This window comes from Daucus carota, chromosome 3 (genome assembly GCF_001625215.2).
Source record: "Daucus carota subsp. sativus chromosome 3, DH1 v3.0, whole genome shotgun sequence".
Taxonomy (NCBI): domain Eukaryota; kingdom Viridiplantae; phylum Streptophyta; class Magnoliopsida; order Apiales; family Apiaceae; genus Daucus; species Daucus carota.
Window position 1 is genome coordinate 273596 of NC_030383.2, and position 11257 is coordinate 284852.

Genomic DNA, 11257 nt, shown 5'->3' on the forward strand with positions numbered 1-11257 from the left:
ATTATTTTTAAATTTTATTGGCTTAAAGAAATATTTGTTATGAAATAATCTGCATTCTGTAGAATTGGTTTAAAATTAAGTGAAAAATTGAACTTTGAAGACTTGTTTATATTCCAATTTTGAATGAGATCAACTCGAACTGGACATGTTCAGAACTCCAGATTCTACGACCTGGCTTATCGGAAAACATCAAGACTAATGACCAATGCTCCACTTTGATTCTTAAGAGTAATGTAATGTTACATATCCTAAATTATATTCTCAAACTGTTTTTTTTGTCAAATGTTAGTGTGGGTGGGTCAATCGTATGCTGCTGCCAACTATGTTTGAAAAAAGAAAATTAAAAACACTTTTTGGATATCTATACATATGAGTACGAGGATATTAACTATTTTAAAATTTTAAAGTGTCACAGAAAAAGTCTAACATGCCTTGTATTATTATGTCAACTTGATGAAATTTCAAATGATGTACAGTATGTTTATCCTCTAATTAAGAAGTTGCGGTATAGTGTTTTTTAATGAAAAAAAGTGAAGAACAGTGAGTTCGCACGTTGCCTGGAAGCTTACAAATAAGTAAAGTAATTACAGGGAGGCTGACATTTGTGTTTGGGGTTGCTTGTACTATAAAACAAAAATATTATCCTCAGTTTGCAAGAACAACATGTTATAGATTTAACATTCTGCTCATCAATACTGTGTGTATTTTACAAATAAACACGAAAACCAAATACTCATGAAAGAATTATTACTTGTTTTCTTCTGTTACTCGTTTGTATTAGGAAACGTTAAAGTTGTGGTAGCTCAAGACACCATAAAAACAAGCCAACAACTCAAAGATGGTGAAACCATAGTTTCTGCTGGAGGAAACTTTGAACTTGGATTCTTTAGTCCCAAAAGTGCTGTAAATCGATATGTTGGAATATGGTACAAGAAGGTAGGTACCGGAACTGTGGTTTGGATTGCCAGCAGAAACAATCCTATAAGCAATAAATCCGGAGTTCTAACCCTCACTCCTCAAGGAAATTTGAACATCATTGTCAATCTCACAAGTCATGTTATTTGGTCTTCAAATTCATCGGCATTAGGTAAGAAGATTGACACAGTTGCACAACTTCTGGATACAGGGAATTTTGTTGTCAAAGATGTGAAGGATAATAATGTTTTGTGGCAGAGTTTTGATTATCCAACGGATACTTTGTTAGCTGGGATGAAGTTTGGAATTGATAAGGTTACCGGATTAGATAGGTATTTGACGTCTTGGAGAAGTAATGATGATCCAGGTACAGGTGATTATACTTATCGATGTCATCCTCAAGGTTTCCCTCAGTTTTTAATTACAGATGGTTCCAAAAAGAAGATTTACAGGCTTGGAAACTGGAATGGGTTCATATTTAGCGGATTTCCGAGAGAGATCAGCAACATCAGTCTAAGTTTTGTATACAATGACAAGGAGGTTTACTACATGTATAATATTGTTCACAGCTCTATAATTACAAGATTGGTGCTAACTCAGAATGGTGTTGCAGTGCGACAGGTATGGGCTGAGAAAAGTAAGAATTGGGCTGATTTTCTATCCGGACCAACAGATCTCTGCGATAATTATGGCAAGTGTGGTCAATTTGGTAGCTGTAACATTGCAAATGCTGTAATTTGTGAGTGTTTAGATAAATTTAAGCCAAAGTCCCCCAAGGACTGGAATGCGGGTGACTTTTCTGATGGTTGTGTTCGGGAGACATCATTGGATTGTGAAAATGGAGATGGATTTCTCAAGTATTCAAACATTAAATTGCCAGACACAGAGAGTTGCAGGAGTAATGAGAGCATGAACCTGAAGGATTGTGAAATGTTATGCTCAAAGAACTGCTCTTGTACTGCCTACACAACTTTGGACATAAGTAAAGGAAGTGGCTGTTTGATTTGGTTTGATGAGCTAATCGACATCAGGCAAGCGCCTCGAGGAGGTGGTCAGGACATCTATATTAGAATGGCAGCTTCAGAGTTAGGTATGTTTTTATTGTGGAATCTAATATGATCCTTTTGCTTTTAATGTCTTATTCACAACTTGATCAAATATGCTGAAAAGAATAATTCACCTGCTTAAATTCCCTTACAAATTTTAACTAGAGTTGAGTTTTGACAAATTTCTAGTTTTTAACAGCACTGGTAAGAGTACTCTATCTTTTCTGGAAAATCAGTCATATTACATGAAATATATATATATGAATTGCGGAACATTGCTTAATCTTCCCATCTAGGTGGCTCAAAGGGAAAGACAAAGAAGGTGGTCATAATAGTCAGTTTGATATCAATCGGCGCCCTTGTGCTAGGCCTAAGCTTGATAATATACATGTTTAAGAAAAAGAAGAACAAAAGGCAGGAAGGTATTTTCCATGTGAACTTTTCTTTATTCCAGAGAGATGAAAACTCTTTGAGGATTTAATCTACATGAACGTACTACTCTTTATCGATGTGTTCCATGCTCACAGGGAGGTTCACGCTTGATACCGAGCAATTCCAATCCAAGGAAAGCCAGCAGGAAGATCTAGAGCTACCACTAATCGACTTATTTGCAATAGAGAAAGCTACAAATTACTTTTCTGTGAATAATATTCTTGGAGAAGGTGGATTTGGTCCTGTATACAAGGTAAGAACATCAACTTCATAGGATTTCACATGAGTTGGATATAACAACTAAGAATTATGATGAATTCCAGGGAATAATGGAAGATGGAAGAGAGATAGCTGTAAAGAGACTCTCAAAGACCTCTAGGCAAGGAACAAATGAATTTAAGAACGAAGTTGTCTGCATTGCAAAACTTCAGCATCGAAATCTTGTCAAGCTTTTAGGATGCTGCATTCAAGAAGAAGAGATGATGTTGATCTATGAGTATCTTCCAAATAAAGGCTTGGACTTCTTTATCTTTGGTATGCATAAGTTTTGTTGATTCATGTTTACATTTTGGACTTACCTGATGATTAGTAATGCTTTTAATATTTTGCTACATTATATTACAAAATTATGTACAGATGAAAAGCGAAGCAAATCACTTGACTGGCCTGCCAGATTCAATATCATAAATGGGATTGCTCGAGGACTTCTGTATCTCCATCAGGACTCTAGACTACGAATTATCCATAGAGATCTTAAAGTAAGCAATATCTTGTTAGACAAAGATTGGAACCCAAAGATATCTGACTTTGGCATGGCTAGAATTTTTGGAGGAGATGAGACAGAAGCAAGCACCAGAAGAGTGGTCGGCACATAGTAAGAACTAGCTATTTAGCATAACCTGTGTAGTAATATAATCTTTTGATCTAGATTTGATTTCTTGTTTCTACTCCTTCAGTGGCTATATGTCTCCTGAGTATCAACTGGACGGTCTTTTCTCAGTAAAATCAGATGTATTTAGCTTCGGTGTTTTAGTGCTTGAAATTGTAACTGGGAAAAGAAACAGAAGATTCTTTCATCCAGATCACCATCACAATCTTCTAGGACATGTAAGTTTTTGGTTTTCTCCTGTTCTTACAATACAAAAACAGAAACTAATATATATTTTTTCATATTCAGGTCTGGAACCTGTATAAAGAAGGCAAGGCGGAGGAGCTGGTAGATGCACAATTAGGTTACTCAAGGCCTTATCAGTCTGAAATTTTGCGATCAATTCACATAGGTTTGTTGTGTGTACAACAAGATCCAGAAGCGAGACCAAACATGTCCTATGTTGTTATGATGCTGGGAAGCGATGTTATACTACCAGAGCCTACACAACCTGGTTTTTTCACAGAAAGAAACAAGTTTGTATCTGACGACTCTTCAAGCCAGAACATATCAAATACCGTGAATGAAGTCACTGTCACACTACTAGATGCTCGATAACAATATTGTGTAACATAATAATCGGTGAAAACTTTTAGTTCTGTTATCCATGTTTTCTTGTAGGAAGAAGTTCTGAACAATATCTAGCAATATTACAAGCCAAAATTTCAGAATTATGGTTTTTTAAGGTCATGAACACACCCAGTCAACTGCATTCTTCAATCCGACACCAACTTATGATGTATTGATGAAATTTGAGACCTTTCCAACCTGTGTTGTTGTAATAGAAAAGATTATCAACTCCTTCCTTTCAAAATAAAATATTCTCCATGTGTGAAACAAAGACATTTGTAGTAAATATTATCATGAAGGGACAGCACTCAATATTTTATTTTTCGTTTTCTAGGTAATTATTTTTTACAAAGTATGCATGAAATCAATTTGGAATTTGAATTTGAATATTTGTTTATCTTCGATATTTGAATGAGATCAACTAGAAGATGTGAACTCGGAAATATTAGTATGCCGACTTGAGGAAGATTTCAAAAGATGTACAGCATGTTTATCCTTTACGAATGATGTTTGTTAAATTAAAATAGAAAAAGGTGAAGAATATCAAGTGGCATTGTGCCACAGTGTCAGTTCACATGTTACCTGGAAGCTTACTAAAAGAGTAAAGTGATTACAGATAGGCTGACTGCTGACCTTTGTTTTTAGTCGCCTTTACGAAACTGCGCTGGACTTTCTTTCATATTTTCAGGAAATATTCTTCTCCAGTGTGGAAGAGCAACATGTTAAAGATCTAAACATTCTCTTCATCACTATATTTTACAGTAAACACAAAAACAAACACTAATGAAAGAATTTATACTTGTTTTATTTTGTTGTTCCTTTGTATTAGGAAACATCAAAGTTCTGGTAGCTCAAGACGCATTAAAAACAAGTCAACTACTCAGAGATGGTGAAACTATAGTTTCTGCTGGAGGAAACTTTGAACTGGGATTCTTTAGTCCTGAAAGTTCTGTAAATCGATACGTTGGAATATGGTACAAGAAGATAAGTACTGGAACTGTGGTTTGGGTTGCCAGCAGAAACAATCCTATCAACAACAAATCCGGAGTTTTAACACTCACTGCTCAAGGAAATCTGAACATCATTGTCAATCTCACAAGTGATGTCATTTGGTCTTCAAATTCCTCGACATTAGATAAGAAGATCGACGCAGTTGCACAACTTCTTGATACAGGAAATTTTGTTGTCAAAGATGTGAAGGATAATAATGTTTTATGGCAGAGTTTTGATTATCCAACTGATACTTTATTAGCTGGAATGAGGTTTGGAATTGATAAGGTTACCGGATTAGACAGGTATTTGACGTCTTGGAGAAGTAATGATGATCCAGGTACAGGTGATTATACTTATCGATGTGATCCTCAAGGTTTCCCTCAGTTTTTAATTACAGATGGTTCTAAAAAGATTTACAGGCTTGGAAATTGGAACGGGATCATATTTAGTGGATTTCCAAGACCGGTAAGCAACATTAGTCTAAGTTTTGTAAATACTTACAAGGAGGTCTACTATATGTACAATATTGTTAACAGTTCTATGTTTACAAGATTGGTGCTTAATCAGAATGGTGTTGCTGTGCGACAGACATGGGCTGAGAAAAGTAAGAATTGGGTTGTTTTTTTATCCGGACCAACAGATATCTGTGATAATTATGGAAAGTGTGGTAAATTTGGTAGCTGTAACATTGCAAATGCAACAATTTGTGAGTGCTTGGATAAATTTAAGCCAAGGTCTCCCAAAGATTGGAACGCGGGTGACTTTTCTGATGGTTGTGTTCGGGAGAAATCATTAGATTGTCGAAATGGAGATGGATTTCTCAAGTATTCGAACATTAAATTGCCAGACACAGAGAGTTGCAGGAGTTATGAGAGCATGAACCTGAAGGACTGTGAAATATTATGCTCAAAGAACTGCTCTTGTACTGCCTACACAACTTTAGACATAAATAAGGGAAGTGGCTGTTTGATTTGGTTTGATGAACTGATCGACATCAGGAAAGCCCCTCAAGGAGGTGGTCAAGATATCTACATAAGAATGGCAGCTTCAGAGTTAGGTATGTTATTATATTGTAATCAGATATGATTCTTTTGCTTGTAATATTAGATTCACAACTTGCTCAAATTTGCTGAAATGCATAGTTCATATGCTTAAATTTTATACACATATTAGAATTGAGTTTTGACAGATTTCTTGTTTAAAACAGCACTGGTTAGAAAACTCTGTGTTCTCTTGAAAATCATTCATATTACATATCTTTAGACCAATATTAGACGGGCAATAACACATGAAATATATATATAGGTGCCCATCTAGGTGGTTCTAAGGGAAAGAAGAAGGAGACAGTCATAATAGTCAGTTTGATATTCTCAATTGGGGCTATTGTGCTAGGCCTTAGCATTACAATTTACATGTTGAAGAAAAAGAAGAGCAAAAGGCAGGAAGGTATTTCCATATGAGCATCTCTTTATTCCAAACAGACGTAAACTATTTGAGTATCTTATCTGTAAAATTTTACTACTCTTCATGGATGTGTTTCCTGCTCACAGGGAGGTTCACCCTTGATACCGAGCAATTCCAATCCAAGGAAAGCCAGCAGGAAGATCTAGAGCTACCACTAATCGACTTATTTGCAATAGAGAAAGCTACAAATTACTTTTCTGTGAATAATATTCTTGGAGAGGGTGGATTTGGTCCTGTATACAAGGTAAAAATATCAACTTTATAGGATTTCCACATGAGTCTAATATAACAACTAAGAACTATGATAAATTCCAGGGAATAATGGAAGATGGAAGAGAGATAGCTGTGAAGAGACTCTCAAAGACCTCTAGGCAAGGAACCAATGAATTTAAGAACGAAGTTGTCTGCATTGCAAAACTTCAGCATCGGAATCTTGTCAAGCTTTTAGGATGCTGCATTCAAGAAGAAGAGATGATTTTGATCTATGAGTATCTTCCAAACAAAGGGTTGGACTTCTTTATCTTCGGTATGAGTTTTGTTGATCATGATGCTAATTGATCACAAAGCGAGCAGTCCATGGGAACTGCTTCTTTCATGTATACATTTTGGAGTTCCCTGATGATGAGTAATTATTTTAATATCAATAAATTCTGGACAGATGAAAAGCGAAGCAAATCACTTGACTGGCCTGCCAGATTCAATATCATCAATGGGATTGCTCGAGGACTTCTGTATCTCCATCAGGACTCCAGACTAAGAATTATTCATAGAGATCTTAAGGTAAGCAATATTTTGTTAGACAAAGATTTGAACCCAAAGATATCCGACTTTGGCATGGCTAGAATTTTTGGAGGAGATGAGACACAAGCAAATACAAGAAGAGTGGTCGGCACATAGTAAGAATCTGCTTCTCAGCTTAAACGCATATGATCATAAATACAAATTCAGCCTCATTATATTGATCTGTATGTTGTTGCAGCGGGTACATGTCACCTGAGTATCAACTAGATGGTCTTTTCTCAGTAAAATCAGATGTGTTCAGTTACGGTGTTTTAGTTCTGGAGATTGTGAGCGGAAAAAGAAATCGAGGATTCTTTCATGCAGATCACCATCACAATCTTCTTGGACATGTAAGTTCCCTTGCTTTCACTCCCCTTTTTTTCCTTATTATAATATCACTCATTCACTCCCCCTTTTATATCAATGTCAAGCAACTAATTACAGAAAACTTGTACCATAATTAGGCATGGAACCTCTTTAAAGAAGGCATGACAGAGGAACTGATAGACGCTTCAATAAGCTACCAAGGCCATCTATCCCAAGTGCTACGATCAATCCACATAGGTCTGTTATGCGTTCAGCAAGATCCGGAAGACAGACCGAGCATGTCATATGTTGTTATGACGTTGGGTAGTGAGGTTGTACTGCCACAGCCCAAACAACCAGGTTTTTTCCTAGAAAGAAATAAATTTGTATCGGAAACTAATTCATCAAACCAAAACATATCGCTGTCATGCAATGACATGAGCATCACCCTGCTAGATCCCCGATAGGAAAGAGTTGATTTTAGCACTATGTTGTCTAAGAGATGTATAAATTTGTTCATGGCTACCAACTGACATTCTTTTCTGTGTCTAGGTGCTTTAGTCATCACTTTTAATAAATAGAATGATAGATGAAGTGGCTTGTGATGATCTGCGCCTGCACACTGCAAATACATATATCTTCATGCTACTTCTGTAGAGTGTAGACACAACTCCTCTAGCAAAAGCTATAATCAACTCCTGCCGAGAGCTTTCCCTGCATAACTGTCCGGGCACTTGTAACTTTTAAAAGCGTCGAAACTGAGCCAATTTCAACTGGTGAGCCAGTCAAATTGTTCGTAACATGCTCGAGTTCGGAAGCTAAGCTCAAGCTATTCGAGAATATTTTATAATCTCGAAGTTACTTGCCTTGTGAGATTCACGGTCTTATTAAATCTCTATTTCTTTTTCGTTATTTATAAATTATAACTATATTATAATCATATAAAAATTTATACTTTAAAGTACACCACACGTTTCGAGAGAGCGTGAGTTTGAGATTAAATACACGAATCCAATACAGGTCGGATATGAATTTCACATTCAAATACACAAAACATAAAATTATACTACATGAAAGTACACGACACGAATGTCAGGTCTACACGTAACCAACAAACAAAAGACTTAGAGGGGTGTATTGGATTGGGATTTTAAAGCATTTTTTTGCATTCATGAAATCCGAGGGTATTCGATTGGGATTGTTTGAAATCCATTAAAATCTTGAGGTATTCAATTGAGATTTTAAATTATGCTACAAAATCTGGTGGTATTCAATTGGGATTTTAAATTATGCTTTAAAATCCGATGGTATTCAATTGGGATTGTTTAAAATCCATTAAAATCTGATGGTATTCAAATGCTGATGGATTTTTTTTCATTTCATAAAATGATGGATTTTGTGGCATTCTTCAGTGTATTTTAAGTTTTTTGAAATCCCACCAAATTCAATGGGATTTTGAAGCATTGTACCTAAATCTTATCAACTCTGCGGCATTTCATCAAGAATCCGCACAAAATCAAAATCTCATACAATCCATTAAAATCCATAGACTAAAAACAATGCATTAAAATCCCAATCGAATACACCCCCGTTAGTAATATCTCCTGTTGTCACACTCCCTGATTTTCACGATTGCTAGTCGCCAATTCACATTGGAGATATCTACATTCTAGCGGTTTATTTCTGGAGGGTGAAATATTTGACCAAGACGGGAGTGGGTGCGGAGACTGACTTGTCAATGTCTAATTGTCTGGTCTATGATTTTCTTAATCAAACCCGTATGCAGATTTTTCCAATAATTCTCCATCTCACAATAATCGCTCATCAAACTAGTCATGTAAACTATTCAAGTTTATTCGATATCTATATCCATATTGGCAATTACTGTGCGTATCTGCATTCTGCACTTCCATCACGATCGCATCAGATTTGATGCGGCATTTGCTTTAACAAATAATTTACCTTGACTTTGACATTGACCATTGAAATTTTTGTCGATACCTCTCACGCGTTGCTCATTTGACTGCTTCAATACTTCTATTATACTGTATGCAAGTTGCATAATGCAACGTGGGGCTACGAATTACGATTGTTTGTTTGTGGTATTTATTCTGTGTTATTTTAATTCGTCGATGTTGAATTTTTACACATTTTAGGTGTTTTAATCGAAAAATTGAATTATTCGAGATACATTTATGTAATTAAAATTTTTAGTCACACAACATTAATTACAAATAATTAATTTTAATAATTAAAATATCTAAAATTGCATGATAAAAGTCTCAACATCAAATAAAAAAATAAAGAAAATAGGGCTTTGAGGTGCAAAGTCAAACATACGTTTGAGTTTGGGCTCCTATCGAATATGTTAGTGCATTAGACGAGGTGATAGTGGGGCCGTTTGGGTGAGCTTAAAATAAGTGTTTCTTGCTTAAAATAAATAAGTGGAGTAGAAGTTAGAAGCAAGATAAGACTTATAAGTGATTAAAGTGTTTGGGAAATAAGTAGAAGTCGTGAAACAAAAGCTAGCATTCCTAGCTTTTTATAAGTGTTTCTTGACTTTTTACACAAACGGTACGAATAAGTGCTTCCAACTTATAAACCGAGAAGCCCGGCTTAAAAGTTGATCCCAAACACCCACAGTATTTTCCAACAATTTGATGTTCAGTTTAAGATAATTCATTCTAGTTCAGCTTGGTTCATAAGGGGGAGATATGAATATAATTGATATGAATTGTAGTAAGATTTTACAAGTTTTACAAGATTACATTTTGCACAGATCGAACCACTCCACCATGAAAATTGGGGTGTTAAAGTCAAGGTTGACGACTTACGCCATTGATTTTCATAACCAATGATCAAAATTGTTTCAGCCACCTTCAACTTCACGTATTTTTATAACGGTTTTTCTAATGTGTGCCCAAGGGCACACAATAAGCACGAACTCTCATGAAAATGGCTTTTTTGATTGGTGGAATTGGTTTAAATGCAGGGGGCCATCAATATTTATTATCCATCCACCAATCAAAAGTTAGTATTTTCATGGGAGTTAGTGATTATTGTGTGCCCATGGGCACACCATAGAAAATTCGTTTTTATAAATTTGATACCAAATATTAAGGTTGTTTTTTTTGAGAAAATTGTTTTAAGAAAACTGTTTTCAGCATTTTTTTCTGAAAAATATTTTACAGTGGCATACAAGCTTCCCCAAAATCAGGAAGCTCTGCAATATTTTTCAGCCTCGTTTAATTTTAAAAAATAATATATTTTGTAAAGAAAGTTATCTTATTAAAATGACGTCAATTTCTGAATATTCTTCTTAAGAAGGTAAACTATTAATAAAATGATCATTTTTTGGAAAAATTTCATGACAGTACTGACAGAACTTATACTGAACATAGAAATCAAATGCTAAACCAAATCAATGTAATAATCCATCTGTCACGTTCAATTATGAACATTACTTTTTGACGTGGTTTATTTTTTAAAACTTTTTCCTGAACAAATATTTGATTTTTTAAATTTTTATTTAAAATATAATTTTAAAAATTAAAAAAATTATATTTTATAAAAGTATAAAAAATACCTGACGGTGAGGGGAGTATAATTTAACCTGCTCAGCCTTCTTTTCTAAGACCAACTTGGGTGGGAACAACCGAACAAGTACCCTGTACTTGAAGCAATCAAAATAATATTTTCGTCTGTGCAGACTATTCAAAAGAAAATGATCCCTTTATCTCTAATATTCCAGAACCTCTGCCCCACCTCTGGGACCAAACTTGCGACTTGCCAAATTTAAACCATCTATCTATCATGAGGTCGG

At 35.2% G+C, this 11257-nt stretch overlaps 1 protein-coding gene across 1 annotated transcript; it reads left to right on the forward strand.

Annotated features, from left to right (window-relative positions):
* The first annotated feature begins 643 nt into the window (after window positions 1–643).
* LOC108214440 (uncharacterized) lies at window positions 644–7977 on the forward strand. The gene is made up of 14 exons (XM_017386432.2): window positions 644–2005; window positions 2258–2383; window positions 2489–2646; window positions 2717–2927; window positions 3030–3267; window positions 3350–3500; window positions 3571–3870; window positions 4660–5941; window positions 6190–6330; window positions 6435–6592; window positions 6664–6874; window positions 7007–7244; window positions 7328–7478; window positions 7593–7977. The coding sequence occupies exons 1-14, from the start codon at window positions 736–738 to the stop codon at window positions 7899–7901; spliced, it is 4944 nt and encodes a 1647-aa protein (XP_017241921.2). The 5' UTR covers window positions 644–735; the 3' UTR covers window positions 7902–7977.
* The last annotated feature ends 3280 nt before the right edge of the window (window positions 7978–11257 follow it).